Here is a 19988-nt window from a genome sequence, read left to right as displayed (position 1 = left end):
CAAGGATATCGTTTAAAAAGTGCCATAAAATTGGACAGCACTGACAACAGTTTTGCAAATAAACCACCTAACACTGCAAGTTCTTCTTACATTATTATTATTATTATTATTATTATATATGTATTTTCTTCTTCAAAAGCCTTGTCTGGGGTTTGTCGTATATCGTTTAAATATATTTAAAGTTGGGAAAAAATACACTGTTGACGCGAAAGCCTCCCGTCGGCTCAAACATCCATACAAAAACACGTCTCCGAAAAAAGGAGCAGGCGGACAATACAGTTACATAGAAAGAAGCAGCCAGTTAATGTCCTAAGAAGTCAAAAGGGTTTCCACTGCGGTGTCTGCGCCTTCTCTTTTGTACAAGTTTTATTTTACTTTTTTTCTTCTTCGAGTCAAAATAGAAAACATTTTGGAGTTAGGAAAAATATATATACAGTACCTCTGCATTTTGTGAAAGAAACTTCACTGTATTGCTTATGAATTTTCTGCATTTCGATACGAGGCTAAGAAACGGTTTGCAAGGTCCTGTACATTTATGCATCTTTAGAAAAAGGCCTGGAGGGATGATGAGAAAAGCATCTTTGCAAAGTAAAACATATTGCCCAAACAACAAAAAGCATGCAATGCGTTGCACAGAAAGTTGTGTGTGTGTGTGTGTTGCATATTCCTAAAAGGCAATGAGATGAGTGGCAAAGAGACGTAAGCGGTGGAGAAATATATTAATATTGCAAGCAATGAGGGTTAATTTGAAGGTTCAAAAAATGCCTTAATGCACAGGAACGAAGCATATCATATTTGGATTCGGTTGATTTATTGCTCTGAAGGTATTATGCCCTGCTAATAAAAGAATGTGAAAGTGTGTATCTATACATGACAGAATGGTCAGTGATATCTTCGTTTATTCCTAGAGCTCCCTGACTCTTTAAAATGAATGAATGAAAGGAGAGAGAAAGCTAATTTCAACTGAGCAAATTTGCACATCTGAAACATGACATCCGGACATTATTGCGTTATGTAAAAATAGCGAGAAGTCATCTGACAAATGTTGATCATAGAATAATAGTGGGGAAAGGGTGGGGTTTTTTGCCCCCTAAAAAAACCCCTTCTGGGTATGTTCAATTTCAAAAGAGAACCAATCTGTAAACAGATCGCAATATAGCAATGAATGCTTTATGCATGTTTCTGGTTATTATTTCTATCAATAAATGTCTTGCAATGCTGTGCTATTAGGAGGAGGAAAAAACAGAACTGGTAGATTTAAATAAAGTGTGTGTGTTGTGTATGGAGGAGGATTCAGTGGTAGAGCGGAGATGGTGAAATAATATATATATTTCTTCTCTTTGGCTAACATTTAAACATCCTTGCCTAATTTGTTTCTATTACTTTTAGCTCACTCCCTGGTTTTGCTTTGTTTTAAATAATGTAGAAGAGGGCACAAACATCCCCCTCCAAGACAGCACTACTTACACACTTTGCAAATATCTTACATTTCCCTTCAATGCACAATTTGGCACAGAGTTGGCACACAGCTAGTTGCAACCCATGTCTGTCCAGATAGGAACTGCACCAGGGATTGTTACTATATGTTTGCTTTAAAAATGTTATTTTTGGTTCAAATTTGCAGTATTAAAGTGAAGCATATGCCTAAATAGGAGGTGATTGAAATTGTACAGCGGACCCTCAGTATCCACTCAGGTTTATTCCCAATGGATCCCAATGTATACCAATGGTATCCAGTGGATACTCAATGGATACCAATGGATACCCAATGGATACCCAATGGAGACTCCTATGGATACCCAATGGATATCAATAGATACTAATAGATATGACTAGATACCAAATGGATACCCAATGGATACCAATGTCTACCCAAGGGATACCCAAATGGACACCCAAATCCATAGATGCTCAAGTCCCATTATATACAACGGTCGAATAAAATGGCATCCCTTATATAAAACATATAACAAAGGTTTGGCATTTTGGCATCTTTTACAAAATATTTTCAAGCCCTAGTGGGTTGAATCCATGGATGCAGAAACTGCGGATACAGAGAGTCGACTGTATAATCTCTTCTGGGAAATATATTCTTCTAATTGCATTCCAAATTATTTGGCGCTCATTGTCATGTGAGGTTCTATTTAACATGTTTTGAAGCAATGCTTCCCAACCTTTGGTCCTCGAGACTTCAACTCCCAGAAGCCCCAGCCAACTCAGCTGACTGTCAGGAATTCTGGGAACTGAAGTCCAAAACATCTGGAAGACCAAAGGCTGGGAATCGCTGCAAAGTGAATTTCCTCAACAAAACATTCAGTGCTGATTTGTTACGCTGCCAAATTCTGAATTACATACAAAAATACAACATGAAACTGAATTTAGGTTGCCACCCGATAAAGATTTCCAGAACTGTTGTTTGCTGTTGTTTTTGTAAATGATAGATATTTAGAAAATATATAGAGCGAGCTGGCTTTGGAAAAATCTAATTCCAGCTTCCCAAAAACTGTGAAAGATTCTGCCTTGGATGTTTCCATCAGGCAAAACTAAGGTGGTTTTGCTATATAGACCACACACACACACATATATATATGCATGCTCTATATAGCAAAACCACCTTAGTTTTGTCTAACGGAAACATATATCTATTTGCTTTATATAGCAAAAACTGAGGGTTCTGTGAATTAAAACATGATCAAGGATATTTATCTTTTTAAAATATGAACTTAAAGTGATTTGCTTCGTGGGGGGAAAATTAACCGTCCTCTAACACATTAACCAAAATTTACCCAGCAGCTTTGGCAAGGTTTTATTATTATTACTGTTGTTATTATTATTACTAGTTTGTGCCCATCCTTAACAGGGTCGAGCCGTATTAGGATCGGGAAACCCAGACAACTGAGCATCGATTTAAGACAAAGCCATCTCTGCCCAATTCAGTTGTGCAACGGAGGGATAGGACAACACTGTATTTTAAGAGACTGCAATTCTCCTCCCAGAAGAGTACTGGCCACCCTGTCAAAGAGTTTTAGAAGATCCCTGAGCGCATTAATTCCAGACTTTTGGTCGACCCCAACTTCGAAAGCGATTGGGCATCTACATTATTGATAACAAGATGGATTGTCGTTCACAGTTAAGTCAATCATAAGGTGCTTATATACCCTTTGCTTTTGCTTTGTGTTTTGTTCTTCCCCGAATTCGCACAAAGAACTGTCAGAAAGTAAAATTAAATTAAAAATAGAAATACGTGTTGCGAATGGCAGGGCATTGGATGACAAAATGGTTAATGGGGTTTGCTTTTAGTTTTGGCAGTGGCGTTAGGATTATTATCTGGCTGCCCCTTGACAACAACAAGTGATTCAGTCGACATTCCCATAGCGAAAGAAAGAAAGAAAGAAGGCCAAAAGGAAGAAAGAAAAAAAGAAAACCTGTACAACAAATACATATATATAGATATATTTTTTTTCCCTGAGGGATCAAGGTTAAAACCCGCAAGTGCTCTATGTACATATTGCACTATAGAGGAATGAAGTTATGTGTGCAAAAAGCAACAATAATGACCAAAGCTCACTAATAAATCTTCTTTTTTCTTTTAACACAAAGGAAAAATAAACCACTAAGCTATGTTTCCTCAACGCTTTATGGAATGTCGGTAACACAAATAGCTTTCTTGTCGTCGAAAACTTGAATAAACACAAAGGGAAAAACCCGCCACCAAAACCCACATCTCTAGTATTATGGCACATTCAATGAAATAAAAAGTTTTCCAAAAGACAAGTAGACAAATCCCATCGACAAAAAACATTAACAATAATAATAATACTACAAAGTTGCTTCGTCTGTTTTTTTGTCTCGTTTTCTTTTTTAGAAAAAAAAAAAGAGAATTACATTGCTTTCTTTTGTCGTTTCACATTACAAAAAAAAACCTCTCTCTTTTTTCGTTTGTTCGTTGGTTGGTTGGTTTCGTCTTTTGCACAAATCACATTTTATTGCAGGAATTATTTCAAGTGTCGTCAAATATTTATAGAAGGGTTAAAAAAATAGACGTCTCTCTTAAGTGGTCCAGACAAGGCTTTATATAGATGATTAGTATTATTTTTCCTTCCACCTTCTATGTTTTTCTTTTGACTTAAATATCTTCCAATGCATTTCCTTTATTCCATGGACACTTTGTGGCCTATCGACAACAACCGCACGCGCGCAAGCATCCCACACATACAACGCACAAACGTTTCGACCTCAACATCCACATCATGATTGTGCTATAAAAGCTCTGTAAAAGAACAACCAAACTGAGAACGGTATCTAACATCATGTTGTTATCTATCTATCTATCTATCTATCTATCTAAAGAAAGATCATGCTAGAGAAGTACATCCCATAGATCATCCTCTGAGAAGCCTGAAGGAATCCATCCATGAAACATGTCCAGCAAAACAGGGTGAGAGATGATACCCAAAACCATTTCAACCAAACCATTATTTTGGGTTAGTCTAACAGTCTTGGAATTTCCCCGAAGTCCTGGGAAATGGGGAAATTGGACCACCGAATGGACCGCCAACACAATACATTGCATTAAAACAAAACCCTCTGCAGGAATCATCCAACAGGAGGACACTAACTGATCTTTCTTTTGCTATTGCTGTTGTGGTACTCAGATTGTTAGTACCTTCAACTGGATGATGAGGATGATCATGATCATGATGGGCACATCTACATGGGTCAAATGAACCAGTTCTCCACCGTTCTTTCTGCCACCAAAGCCCCAATTTGACTATGGATTGTCTTGGCCAGTTCTGCATCATGTTGTTCCTGTTGTTGTTGTTGTTGTTGTTGTGTGCCTTCAAGTTATTTCCAACTTTTGGCGACCCTAAGGCAACCCTATCGTGGGGTCTTCTTGGAAAGGTTTGCTCAGAGGAGGTTTGCCAAGGACAATCCTCTGAGGCCGAGAGCGTGTCACTTGTCCAATATTGCCCAGTGGGTTTCATGGCCAAACTGGGAATCAAACCTTGGTCTCTAGATTCCTAGCCCAACAAGCCACTATGAGACTTACGGCGACTGGAAGGCAAACCTATCATGGGGCTTTTTTTTGGCAAGGTTTGCTCAGAGGAGGTTTGCCATTCCCATTCTCTGAAGCTGAGAGCATGATTTCCCCATGGTCACCCAGTGGGTTTCATAGCTGAGCTGGAAATCGAACCCTGGTCTCCAGAGTTGTTGTCGAAGACTTAAACCACTATGCTATGCCATCCTTTGCCTTAAATTGCATTAAAAAGGCTTACCTTTTGCTCTGCATTTTCCAGGAAAACCCAGAATACCCCGCAGCAATGCCAGCCAACTGTCTACACATGCGACCCACTGTACTACCCAGAGTTGAGTTGCTCCTTCTGAAGTAACAATGAGGTGCCCGGCCATATGATGGATTTTGGATGCCACATTTTCTAGCTTAGATGGAGCAACTCGTGCCAGTGGGATGTATGTATATACAACTACCTGCCATCACTGCGGAGTCCGGAGGAAAAGGGGAATTTCGGATACCCCAAGGAGCAACCTGGAACACTCTGGCCGCTGCAGACTTGCCCAAGGATGAAGGTAGTTTTAATGCAATGTATTATGATTTATTGCATTTCATACAAACCTAGCCGCAAGTAGTCAGTTAGTAGCAGCCTGCCTGTCAATGCTGAACCACCTCAAAACCTTAAAAATAGTTCTGGGGCCTCTGCTAACAGTTGCAAATATTCCATGTCACTTCAACTGATTATACAAATAGAAATTAGAAAGACATTGGGAATCACCCACTTTAAATAACTGCATTCATTCTAAATAGCCTGCAAGTTTTTCAGATTTTGGAACTGATTCCTAGCTTTTAGGTCAGATGGGTTTCTTCCTTCCTTTGACAAGTTTAACATATTGGCAAGTTCACATTCAAGTCTTCCTGCCTATCCTCTCTTAAAGACAATTCCAACTGTTTTATCTAATAGCAGTAATTTGCTAATACAGATTGAGTCTCCCTTATCTGGAATTCCGAAATATTCCAAAAAACCAAAACTATTTTTCCTGGGTGACAGAGCTGCACCTTTGCTTTCCGAAGGTTCAATGTATGCAAACTTTGTTTCGTGCACCAAAATGATTAAACACATTGCATACAATTACCTTCAGGCTATGCATATTAGGTGCATATGAAACATAACTGAATTCTGTACATATAGGGCTACATAATGGTTTATTGCTTAGTCCAAAGACCACTAGACAAAACATCCACACTTTTGTGCAATTGCAAGATTAGAATTAAAATTAACTGAATAAAACATATGCCTAAGCTTAAGATGTATATATATTGCAAATAAAGGCATTCCAGCATCCAAAAATACCCAAAATCTGAAACGCCTCGATCCCCAAGCATTTCAGAAAAGGGAGACTCAAACTAACTGAGATGAAGAACATGTTTGTATATTAGTTTAGGTGCAAATGACTGGTTTCAAGGAAGTTGTAAGTAACTAGCAGCCTCTGTTACTTTTGCTCAAAAATATAAAATGCACCTAACTTTTAGACATAAAGTGCTTGGCTTTCAAGACAGGAGAATTTTAAAAGTAGGAACCAGGTTGAAGATGCGACCAGAGATGACGCAGCCAACGTTCTTCCCAACAAGGGATAATATATTCAATAAATAAGTATATTTTGCATGAAAAAAATGATCCCAAACTCTTTAAGTAACAAGGCTGAGAGTTGATACCAAAACATAACAATCCTATGGACCCGCCGCAAGCGAGTCATGTTTGTTCTTCTCTTAAATCAGCTTCATACTTTTTGTCTCCAGGCAATGGCAGGCTTTAAATAGGTTTTGGCAAGGTAGATACTGGCGTTTTAGTTCAGTTGAACTTTAACTAGTTCTGCAGCTTTAGAAAACTCTTGGTTTGTTCAACAGCCCAGTTTTAAGCACAGAGGAGACCCATAGAGAAAGCACATTTGCTACCAATGACTCCATTAAAACCAACAAAACACCTGGGGAGGGAGAGTCCACACATTTAAGCATGACCTTCTTGCTTTGAAACAGATTATAATCTGTGAATTACAGATATTGGGGTGAAAGAATCTAAATGGGGACCCTTTCATAATTCCATTCATGAGAAGTAATCCAAACCTGGTGTGCCACTATGCGTTTTCTTGAGTCCTTGTTCTGGGAGGAAGGTGCAATGATGATGATGATGATACGGGGACAGTGCCAATATGATATTTCCAGAATTGCCCATTCTATATGTCCTTTAATATTCTGTTGGGTCATTGTTGTTGTTGCGTGCCTTCAAGTCGTTTCCGATTTATGGAAACCTTAAAGCGACCCTGTCATGGGTTTTCCTGGGCAACATTTGTTCAGAGGTGGTTTGCCATTGCTTTCCTCTGAGGCTGAGAGTGTGTAACTGAAATCCAAAACACACAAAACATTTTGGATAAAGGATATTCAACCTGGAGTATCATTCCAAAAGAAGGATAACTAGGCACTTTCTTTTCCATTGTTGGCACTGGACACATGGGTCCTCTTTATAGAAAGCTACTGTAGACTATGTTGCTTGCATTAGATGCCAAGGAACCGTTGTCCTCTGTCCAGCTTCTTTAATAGCAACTAAACATGCGGATTACTTGGATATGTTACAATGCAGTCAAACCTCCAACAAGCTGCAGATACTCTAGACATTTTAGTCCAAAAAGGCACCAAAAAACCCTGGGTCGACTTATCTATGAGTCAGTGTAAGTAATGTACCTTAACTCCTATTAACCATCCCTATCTCTGAGTGAAATGGCAAAAGGTGAGAACTTAATCCATCCTAAAAGAACCTAGAAGAAGCACCGACCCTTTCTAGTCTCTCCTTCCTGGTGCTGCTTCTGACCTTTTTGAATGGCATTATTTGGCATTGTTTTCCTTTGCTTTGTCCTTTACATCCCTTGTTAACATGTCTTTACCATCAGCTTATCCATGGGCATATTTCCTGAACATGTTCTATTATTATAATTATTACTGTTGCTATTATCATTATTATTTTATTTTCTTATATCCTGCCTTTCTCCCAATATAGGGACTCAAGGGGGCAAGAGGGACATTTCAACCTTCTGTCTAGGAGGAATTCCAAAATGTCCTCCATTTCAAACAGGACTAAGAACCATGGATTTATAGCCATAGGAGTGTTTTCAGCTTTTCTTTGGTCATGCTGTACACTTTTCTTGAATGTCCTACATTTTACAGCTCCTTGTCCTCCTTTGTGCTTGCTGTATCTGGTCACCCTATCCATGGGTCATATCAAAATCCTTAACTATGTGCCCCAAAACCTGCCCTTGACCTATACGTGAAATTGACTTATGCATGAGTATATTGTTGTTGTTGGGTACCTTCAAGTCACGTTCGACTTATGGCGAAGCTAAGGCAGACCTATTGTTGAGTTTTTCTGAGGCTGAGAGTCTATGACTTGCTCATTGGGTTTCTATGGCTGAGTGGGGGATCGAACACCGATCTCCAGAGCTGTAGTCAAATGCTCAAACCATGTTGCCACTCGCAAGTATATGTATAGTATTGCTTTCTCGGATATTATATGTACAGTCGCCCCTTGGAAGTCATGGGGGATCTGTTACAAAAAACCTTGCCAGTTCCAAACTTGCATATATTTAAGCCCCATAGGCTTGAATGGGGCATGTGCATGCAAGGCGCACGCCACAGGCACGCGTCCCATTGGGGTTAATGGCGGTTGCCCCTCCGCGGATTTTAAAGTCTGCGGATTTCAAGTCCGCAGACTTGAAGGGGCGACTGTAGTAAACAGATAATATTTTTGGAACATTATAAGCCCGATAAAGCTATGTTTATAAGCTTGATAAAGTTAAGTCTCGACAGCTTGATAGTTTGCCTTTTGATGCAAACTCCCGGCTTTGAGACAAGAAGCAGCATCCATCCATATGTATGTTTTCGATTTTAATCATCAGGGAAGCTGAAGGTTGTTGTCTTTTAATATATGCTTTTTAAAAAAAGAGTCGCTTGAATAACTGAGGTGTGACTTGTCGCACCAACTTACATTACTAGTTATCCTGAAATGAACCTTTTTAATCACTTCAGTCTTTGAAGCGTTTCCATCAAAGGAATATTTGGAGCCGGGGTTGAAAGTGATCTTCAGAATAATTAAGGGTTCTCGGCTGTCAACAAATTAAACACGTAGCATCTCTTAACTTTCAGCGGTGGGATTTGCAGCAAACACAAAATGATCCAAGAGCAAGGGAATCAATAATAAATAGGGATAAAACCAGGGCGGAATAGACTTGGAACGATTTTTCTGACATGTTTAGATTTGCACAGAATTGCTATATTTTAAAGGGAAGATCCAAGAGATGGTTGGAATCCTACCAAGGAAAAATTCCATACTAAACTTATATAAAACACCCTAAAGATTTTATGGGGGGGGGGGGGAGACAATAAGGATAGCATTCCAGAACTCCAATATTATGAATTATACTGTAATCCGCCTCAATCCAACCAGAGAGACAGGGTATAAATTGTTGTTGTTGTTGTTGTTATTATTATTATTATGAATATCTGTCCTTGGGTTATTTTTTTTCCTCCTCCAGAACAAACGTTGCCAAGAAAACCCCATGATAGGTTTGCCTTAGGATCACCATAATTTGGAAATGACTTGAAGGAACACAACACAACAATAATGTTAGGAAGTATATTTTTAAAAAAGAAACGGGACTTACTAAAAAACATCATACATCAGATGACACTATAATTTGCCAATAATTGCAATGGCTTGGAAATGTCAATGCTAGGATGTCATACATGGCCTAATTCAAAGCAATGTTGTCGGGTCTCGCTACCACTTAAGATGGTAAAGTATATGGCAATAAATACGAGGCTATTTATGGGAAACGACGCTCACATTATACAGTAAAATGTTTTGTTCTTGTTTTTTTGCAACGGCTAAAATGGACCAAACCCAAATAGCATGCTTTTAGGCGACGATTATATTTCCAGTTTAGGTGAGCCTGTCCTATTCCTTAGAAAAGGGGAAAGAATGGAATCTTGAAAGGGAAAACCAAACACAATTTGGGACCGTTGTGAAATTCATTTTTTAAAGGGTCAGATTTCTCATTGGAAGAGTTTTGTATCCAAGATGGCCACAATCGACCTCTTGGATAGCTTCTAGGTATGATTTTAGCAATATATGCTTACAGCATTCAACTGAAGATGAGGGTTTTAAAGCATCCTTTGTAGCACAGTCTCAATTCAAGTTGCTTTAATTTGAAGCAAAGAAGGAACATGCTTAAATTGATATATTTGGTTTTTATGGAGTAGGAAGCTGCCGGTAAAACAATAAAACAAACAGGAGTACCCACACTCCAGAAAAGAGTTATTCCAGATTAGGTATGAAAAAGATTTAGGCACTCCTAACTGTGCAATGAATGTAAGCCAATGGGCCCATCACCACCAGAAAACGCACCTGGTTTGCACACATCCAGTTCATTTCAATGGAGACCGCAGAAGATAACTCCCCCATGTATATTATACCTGTTTCGTTCAATACATGATTTATGACATACACACAGACACACAAACGCACACACACTCACTCACACTCAATGTAAACAAAAGTTATTAGGGCCAATATTTTCCAAAATACCGGAAATGTCCGAATTTGGTTGTCTGAATCCATGTTTACTCACCTAAGTAAGTGGGCTGACTTTAAACGGGGCAACCAAAAATCAACTCATTTCCATTAAGTGACTAAACATTAAGCGTCCTTTCTCCCTATGTCGGCAATCAGTGGTAATTCGACACAGGGGTTTTGTTCTTCTTCTTTTTTCTACAATAAAACTTGTCCATATATATATATATATATATATATATATATATGAACACAGCACTAAACATTTAGAATTGCGTCTCCTCGCTCCTTCCCTTTACCCTCCGTTATGTAAAACCACCGAAGGTATTTCAGGATCCGACCAGCCTCTCTCTTTCAAAAATAAATGTGGAAAAACAGCAGCATAAACACTTTTGCAGTGTCCCTAAATACCTTTCCAAACCACCCTCCGTTAAAAATTTGAATTTCTGGTGCACATGCAGCACGACAATGAACACGCGAGCATATAATTTAAAAGGAAAACGGAAAAACGAAAAACAAAACTAAAAAAGGTGCAAAATGAAAGTGCCTTATCAATTCAACAATAAAAGCTATACCAGTTAACTACATTTTTTATATTAATTAAAACAAATATATAAACAAATATCTCTTTTGCTATATATAGACTTCATGCCCATTTTTTTACCCTGTAATAGATTATAATGCTATTGTTGCTATTGCTATGGACCCTTTCCGTGCCGCTCCGCCAACCGGCAATCCGACGGCAGGGTGAAAAAGAAATCGTCCTTCATGAAACAATGAACAACTTGTGCAAAACTGATGCTGAAGCCTCTGCAATGCACACCAGTCGCTGGTTTCTATAGCTGGAGAGTCCGTCCTTTTCTTACCAAGAAAAACATTGTCCTGTGAAAAGTCTTGTGGGCAGTGAGTTACCAGGAAAAGGAAAACCTCCTGATTCTTAGGACCCTCATTTTCTGTGTAAACAGAGGTCAAAAGATTGAGAAGTCAAGACAAGGGTTGGGGGGAAAGGGGTCCGTATCGGTAGGCATCGTGGGAACCGCCACGCACGAGAAAACAAGTCCGACTCTTGTTTCAAATTTCCCCGTTTTTCTGTTTTGCCTGACCCCGATCACCAGAAGATGTGCAGTGCGTCGGCCCGCCGCTAGGTCTACGCAGGGCCGTGATAAAGTGTCTCGGTTACTCGTAATTTTATTTATTTATTTTCCTTTTCCCATTTTTAACGTTCGTACCTTCAGACATTCCAGAAGTGCTTAGAGGGGATACGTTTACCCATCCATTTGGATCGCTGGCTCAAATTCTGAAGTGAATAACTCCTTGTACAACGGAGGAAAATGGAGTCGCACAATGTCTGGGTATATTGCTCTAAACGCCATGAGTTTTTCTGTATGTCGTCCACACAGTGCTCTTAATGTAGACACTTTGCATATTAGCTGTAGGAGAGAGAGAAAAAACAAACAAAAATGAATGAGATTTAAGAGTATGCTTTTATTTTGTCTTTAATCCTCTATGGCCAGCCCTCTGTATCCAGGGATCCTTTATCCATGGATTCAAGCATCCATGGCTTGAAAAAGTCTTCTACAGTCAGCCCTCTGTATCAATGGATTCTGTATTTATGCATTCAAGCATCCATGGCTTGAAAATATTCAAAAAAATACATAAATTCCCAAAAGCAAAAATGAATCAGATTAATGTACATTAATCATGTATAGGCAGCCCTCTGCATTCATGGTTTCTTTATCCATGGATTCAAGCATTCATAGCTTGAAAAAAAACCTCGTACAGTCAGCCCTCTGTATCGATGGATTCTTTATTCATGGATTCAAGCATCCAAGGCTTGAAAATATTCAAAAAATATATACATTTCAAAAAGTAAAAATGAATCATATTTATTTTATCTTTAATCACGTGCAGCCAGCCCTCTGTATCCACATATTCTTTATCCATGGATTCAAGCATTCACGGCTTTATTTTGCCATTTTATATAAGGAACACCATTTTGCTATGCCATTGTGTTTAATGGGACTCGAGCCTCCATGGATTTTGGTATCCATGGGATGATCCTAGAACCAAACCCCAGTGGATACCAAGAACCAACTATACTTTGTGATACTAGTTGAGTCTTCTTTATCCAGAATCTCAAAATCCAAAATATTCCAAAATTTGGCATTGCCCTCAGGGGCGGTTGAGACAGCGACACCTTTGCTTTCTGATGGTTCACTGTACACAAACTTTGTTTCATGCACAAAAATTATTAAAATGTATTGTGTATAAGAATACATCCAGGCCATGTTTATAAGGTGTATGCAAGACATAAATGAATTTCATGTTTAGACTTGGCTCCCATCTCCAAGATATCTCATTATATATATATATATGCAAATATTCCATAATCTGAAAAATTTCAAAATCTAAAACACTTCTGGTCCCAAGCATTTACACCAGAACTTAAGTAAGCAAGCGAAACATGATTTAAGCGAAGTTTCCAACTCCAAACCTACTTTAGCATTTAGCAATGAATGGCAGATTCTACTGCTTTTACCTTTGTTAAGATTCCATCTTCTCGGTGGTTCTTCTGCAACACATGCTGAAGGGCTAACTGAATCTTCTGTTGCAGCTTTTCTATTTTTACCTTTTCCTGAAGCCATGATCGGTCTACAAGGAGAGGAGTACAACATTAATGTTCTTCTTTTATCATATTGCCATCACTTTTCCTTTTAAAAAATCTTGTCTGCATGGCACATGCCAATTTAGTTACACAATCAATTGTAACGTTAATTCATAAAGTGCAACTACTGCATCCAGAAAAGTATAACATCAAATTCAGCTACTTCATGCGGAGTGAAAACAAACTTTTAAAAACTTTTTATAGCTTACCTGCAGAAAGTAAAACAAAAGCTGAAAATAATGCAATCTCATCTTCGGTAAGGTGCATAGAACATAAACTCTTTCCAAATTCAAAAACAAAACTAATGAAATCTTCACAACCTGCCAAAAGACAAAAACCAAGCATCATCCAGGATGTTGTGTTTTAAAAGCATGCAACGATATGTTATTTTCAGAGAAATCAGGTGGGAAAATGCCTTGCCAGGAGTTGTCTCTTTATGCTAAGAGTTTTAAGCATAATGACAATGATATTGCCCAGCTTCTAAACAAGGCTATTGTGGTGGTTTATATAACCAAAATGCAGTAATAGTTGCACACACCTTGATAACATAGGTACTCATGTATAAGTCAACTTCGTGTGGGTCAAGAGCAGGTTTGCGGGTCAAAATTATGGATTTTGATATGGCCCATGGATAAGTCGAGAGTAAACCTTAGGGGCATGTAACCAAGGATGTAAAGGATGAAATAAAAGAAAATGATGCCAAAGAATTTACAAAATGTGCACAATCTTAAGGTTAGATGTGGAAAAAGTTGCAAAGGCTCTGACCTTCTACAAGGACTGAATTTATGGTACATTACTGACATATATGTCAGACGAATTTAAACCCATTTAAGTTGCAGAGTTAGCGCAGTGCATTTAGTGAAAAAAATAAATCCATTGGGTCATTTGTCTACAAATCCATTTACAGTAAGAAATCAATTTTGAGTAAATAGTAGCTGCTTTCTTAAATACGTTTTCTAATTAAGTACTTCATTTCCTTACCTAATGACTTGAATACATCAGGGCCAGCATATTTGCCATCGAAGTATACTGTGTTGTTTTGGGAGTCAAAGGCACGGCACATTCGGATAAATACAACCTCTAAAGACCCTAAAGACAAAGAAGAAAAGGTTTAACAGTTGAGAATAGGGAACAGTATAGTGGGTTTGTGGGTCATAAGGCAATTTTTCTACATCTCCTTGGAAAATACGCGAGTATATGGCCTGTTACAGACAGGCCAAAATAAAGCTGCTTCGAGTCACTTTGGAGGTATGGTATTTCAATGATACATAACTCCTACAAGTCCAAAAGCCACACTAAAGCTGCACTCCAGTCCTTAGGACTGAAGCGTGGCTTTGGTGCGGCTTTTGGACTCTTAGAACGCATGCATCATTGAAATACCATACCTCCAAAGTGACTCGAAGCAGCTTTATTTTGGCCTGTCTGTAACAGGCCTATATTTCACATCTACAGGTCGAGTCTCCTTTATCTGGAATTCTGAAGTCAGAAATATTCCAAAAATTCAAACTTATTTTCATGGGGGAATCGGACACTTTTGCTTTCTGGGGGTTCAACATACACAATCTTTGTTTCGTGCACAAAACTCTTTATAAACATTGGATGATTCATGAAGAATCGTGCAAAAATAAAGCTGTCCTTGTTTGGTTTTGCACCATTCTTTTGGAATCACTCTGTATTGTATAAGTTTGTGTTTGCCATTTTATATAAGAGGCACCATTTTACTGTGCCATGGTATATAATGGGACTTCAGCATCCATGGGTTTTGGTACCCATGGAGGATCCTGGAACCAAATCATGGCAGATACCAAATGGAGCATCCATGGTTTTGGTATCTGTGGAGGGTCTTGAACCAAACCTTGGCAGATACTAAATGGAGCATCAATAGGTTTTGGTATCCATGGAGGGTCCTGAACCTAACCATGGCAGATACCAAATGGAACATCCATAGGTTTTGGTATCCTTGGAGGATCTTGGAACCAAACCCTGGCAGAAACCAATGGCCCACTATATAGTCAAAGAGTGACAGATTAGATTTCCCCAGTATGAAATACAAGGAAATGGCTACCGTTGAAGCTGGAGCGAAGCTTCGCATTCATAACACATAACCTTTGCACCAAAAAAATTCACTTCAAAATAATTTTAATTTTATCAAGATTGGGTTATCATCTGACCATGTTTTTGGCATTATTTCGATGTCACTAATTTGGGACCAAATATGTATCGAGATCAAAAACATGTCCAGTCTGGACCATGACTTGTGTCTATTCGAATAAAAGGTGTAATCCTTTGCCTCTCCATATTTAAAATGTCAGGCATCTTGAATCTGCGTTACGTTCATCAAATCAAAAGAATTCTTTTGGTAGTTCCCCCTGTTTAACTTTTATTTTCTTGTCAGGTTTTCTGTCTTTCAGTGGGTCTATCACCCCATCCAAATCTCCCATAAATACCATGAAGTGATAGCTGGCATCTTTTATGTCATTCACTAATGTTTTGAAAATAATATTAGTTATTAAAAAGTGAAGGCTTTTGGGGGGACTTAAATACTTAGAGAATTGTGAAATGTATTTGAACAGAATAGACTGTACAAAGAAGATTTAAAGTCGTGAAGAAAAATGAAAGAAAGGGAAGTACAATATATGTTAAGACACAAATAAATAATGAGAACAATTTGTCTTGTTTCTCATAAATACGCGATGTACCATTTTTTATTATTATTTTCCAAAAAATCAATAAAAATATTTAAAAACACATAACCTTTGCAAAAAGTCTCTCTGGACACTTACGCACCTGCTTTTAAAAGCACAATTTGATCGTTTTGACACAGTTCCATGAAGCCATCGATGCGTTTGGCAAACTCCACCACGTACTGTATCGCTTCGGTTATTTTCACCGCACATAACTGCCACATAACTTCCCTCTGCTGTTGAAAGAGAAAGAAAAATAACATTAGGTCGCTATTCCAGCTTTGCAAAAATAAATAAATAAATAATAAAATTAACTTCCTGAAAGAAGAATTTAAACACGCAAAACAAGACCCTTTCCCCATTTGTGTGTGTGTAATGAATGGACAACACAGGAACAAGGATAAACCTGTTGTATATTTAGCCAGATTATTTCAGCTCTGATAGTTATGTTGCATTGCAATCTGTCTTCCACTGATATACTGATTTTTGCAAAAACTGCAAGAATGCAAGAAACTAATCACAGGATATCATTTTCTTTGTTGTCACCTTTTAACAATACTGAACAGTATAGGCATTAATGATGATTAAAAGACTATGTTTTCCTCCAAAACAATGCTTTTGGCTCCAATTCGAATATGTGGGCAAACTCCAAAAAGGGGTTTCTTTAGGACTCAAACTTTGAACTTGTATGCCCAAGTGAAATTTGCAATTCATTTGAACAGAAAGTAGAACAGAGAAATAAAACAGACTCTCAAGTTACTCATCCGTATCAAATCCTAGCAGCTCTTCCAGGTAAAAAAAATACAGCACACTTTATATTTATTGCAACTCTCTGACAGCCAGAGGGAGCCAAAGGCATTGCTGTGATTAGCTGCCTGTCACTCTGAGCATTTGAACGCTGCTAAAAACAATGCAACGCTTAGGAATATTTCATGCAAATGTGCACTTAACTTGTGGCTTTGCATGTTGGATCAAATTAAAAAAAACCTTGGCAAGCAGTGAAGACATTCCTGTTTTCGCCAGGTATTTGGCTTACATCAGTTGCCTTCCCACCGTTCTGCTTTGGTTTGTTCTTGCTGCTGTTTCCTTACGGTCTCTGTTTTATTGTTTTTATTATTGCAATTGCACCGGGAGCAATCTTTTTAAAATGGCATAAGCTGCAGGATGAAACTGAAGTTCTTGAGGAATAGTAATAGTTTATATCCCGCTCCTCCAGAAGATCAAAGCGGCTAACAGTAAAACATCCATAAAATACAACAATCGCTTCCATGATTGTATCCCAACCTTCCCAACCTAAGGGTTGTCATTACTTTTCCTTTTAAAAATCATGTAGGCATGGCGCATGCCAATTTAGTTATATGACCAAATGTAACGTTGATTTATAAAGTGCATTCAAATCAAAATGTTTGCTCACATACCTTTAAAATCAAGTAGACCGTGGATGCATCTATAATGCAGAATTAATGCAGTTTGACACTCATTTAACTGCCAAGACCCAATGCTAAGGAAATCCTGGGCTTTGTGGTTTTGTGAAATATTTTGCCCTCTTTCTCAGAGTGATCTGAGGCCACAGCAAACTACAAATCCCAGGATTTGTAGTTAAAGTTAAAGCGGTATCAAACTGCATTAATTCTGCAGTGTGGCGGCAGCCAAAGAGACAATGAACAAAACTATTATGTTCAGTTAAAGAAATTTGCTACCCTTGTTAGATAACCAAAATCATATGACATTAAATGAAAGCAGAACTTTGGAAAGGTAATTGTTGTGGCAGCAAAACTCTGTGAAAGGAGAGAGCTAAATATCTTGCAAAACTACAAATCCCAGAACCCCGCAGCATTGAAGCATGGTAGTTAAATCAGTGCATTAATTCTGCAGTGCAGATGCAACTAATGGCTTAATTCCAGTTCTTCATCCCAATTAAAGCAGACCTACCGAATCAATGGAAACTTGGCAATTCAACACTGACGCCATTTCCAGTGAATCAATAGGTCTGCTTTAGTCGAGACTAACAACTGGACTATATGCCACGATTGCACATCCTATATGCACATCCTCGCAAATACCTTGCTCTGGTAGTTCTCAATTTCTTCTTGCAGGAACGTTTGCCATGTTATCTGTTGGAGCTCCTCGCTCAAGTACTGGCAGGTTTCCATGTGCGATTTAGAAATGTTCTGTGCGAGATGTTCTAAAGCCGAGAGTGAACAAGAAACGGCATGCATTAAAAAAAGGTTACCTGCAGCTACTTTCGTACGTGTTCGGTCTAGCCAGCCATTAAACTACCCATGTTTCCTTCTGTCCATCTGTGCAATATTAAAAACGGGGCTCCAACATCCATTTCTGCTTCTTTTTATTTCCAAAATGCGTTATACTTCTCATTGCATGTCACTGTGAGTGAGCGGTTACTGGATAAGTGGCCTTGGATAAATATATATCTCTCAAATTCAACAAGTCAACGTACACCCGATCCATCTTGATCAAAACTATGGATGCTGTCTTGGCCTTGTTTTCCAGGGTCACAGGGAGAGAGGTCTTTTACTTTTTAAAGCAAATGCAACCAGAATCTGTCCCTCCAGATTCGAAAATTTGACTTTTGCAGATTTGATTATTTGCCGTTTGGAATCATATTTTCTCCTTAGGAATCTCTCGGCCCTCCAGCGTAACTCTGCCAGAAATTGACCATAGAGTTGAGTTGGAGAACCGAGAGGTTCCTAGAGAAAACACATGATTCTACGATCAATTTCTGGTAGACGTTGACCATAGAGTTGCACTGGAGGACTTAGATATTCCTAGAGAGGTGTTCTCTTAACTAAAAAGAATAATTTTTTAAAATTTTCACTTTTTTCCACATTCATGGGGGGGTCCTTCACCCCGAACCCCAGAAAATGTGGAGGAATCACTGCACCAAGACTCAGGAATTTGCTATAACTATCCCAGGATTTATACATAAGTATATCCAGCATGTCTGATGTTCCACCCTTTGGTGAAAAGGGCATAATAAATCAATGTTGTTGATATTATCATTATTATTACTGTCAATAATAATAATAATAATAATAATAATAATACTATTATCAGACAATGGATCATTAATTAAATAGGCACCCTGAGACCTTACCATTCAACAACAGAACAATACAGATTAACATGGAAATGACTCCTCCCAAACTAGAGTCATACAGTATGTATGTATATATCCCATTCACTTCCATTGCCAGCATTCTCTGAAGATGCCAGCCACAGATGCTGGCGAAACGTCAGAAAGAACTCTGCTAGAACATGGCCACATAGCCCCCAAAAACCCACAAAAAAAAAAAAAAAATCATGAATGCTGGCCATGAAAGCCCTTGACTTCACAATAATAATACAGTATTAATATTAATTCTATGGGATGAAGTCAGTAAGAGCAGCCTACGCAGTTACAGCCATACCCAAAACCTAAAGTCTGTATGTGGTTTCAGGGACCCAAAGCCAAAAGATGTTGCATTTAAGATGTAGAAAAGCTATTACAGAAACAACACAGATTTTCCCGTCGACTGTCACCATTACCTAATTCTGCCATGGAGACTGTCGGAGATGTCTCTCCATTGGTAAAAGAGCAATAGGGGAAGAAGCCCGAAGCCGGCGTGTAGTCGCAGATCGGTTCTGGTTTGATGCCGTTGATATCGAGTCCCGACTGGTCCGGAGACGGCTGGATGTCCAAGTAGAAGCTGCTGACGGCGGAGTCCGCTTTGCTGCCGTCGGGGGTATGTCCGTCAATGTAATTGCTGAGGTCATCGTGAAGCTCCGTCAGCCCGTTGGTGGTGATGCTGTACGTCGGCGTCAACGGCTCCGCCTCACCAGGCTGTTGTTGGTGATCCCGCTGCTGTTGCTGCAGCCGGTGCTTCTGCACTTCTGCGTACAAGCTGTCCCTCTGCTTTTTGGACATTCGGCCAAACTTTACAGCTGAAATATAGTCACACGAGATAAGATTTTTTATTCTCATAGGTCGAGAATAAAACCTATTCTCAT

General features: G+C 38.7%; 1 protein-coding gene across 1 annotated transcript in view; it reads right to left on the bottom strand.

The window, feature by feature from the left end:
• Nucleotides 1–10888: 10888 nt before the first annotated feature.
• Nucleotides 10889–19988, bottom strand: part of RORA (RAR related orphan receptor A) — an 82629-nt gene continuing 73529 nt past the window's right edge. Inside the window, exons 5-11 of the mRNA XM_042473991.1 lie at nt 19527–19922; nt 18044–18165; nt 16084–16216; nt 14278–14385; nt 13506–13616; nt 13171–13283; nt 10889–12061 (exon numbers count right to left, since the gene is read on the bottom strand). Of these exons, the coding sequence (XP_042329925.1) occupies nt 11897–12061; nt 13171–13283; nt 13506–13616; nt 14278–14385; nt 16084–16216; nt 18044–18165; nt 19527–19922 (1148 nt within the window). The 3' untranslated portion in view covers nt 10889–11896. The remainder of the gene's footprint in view (nt 12062–13170; nt 13284–13505; nt 13617–14277; nt 14386–16083; nt 16217–18043; nt 18166–19526; nt 19923–19988) is intronic.

Source organism: Sceloporus undulatus, chromosome 6 (assembly GCF_019175285.1).
Source record: "Sceloporus undulatus isolate JIND9_A2432 ecotype Alabama chromosome 6, SceUnd_v1.1, whole genome shotgun sequence".
Lineage (NCBI taxonomy): Eukaryota > Metazoa > Chordata > Lepidosauria > Squamata > Phrynosomatidae > Sceloporus > Sceloporus undulatus.
This window is presented reverse-complemented; position numbering and strand designations above follow the sequence as displayed.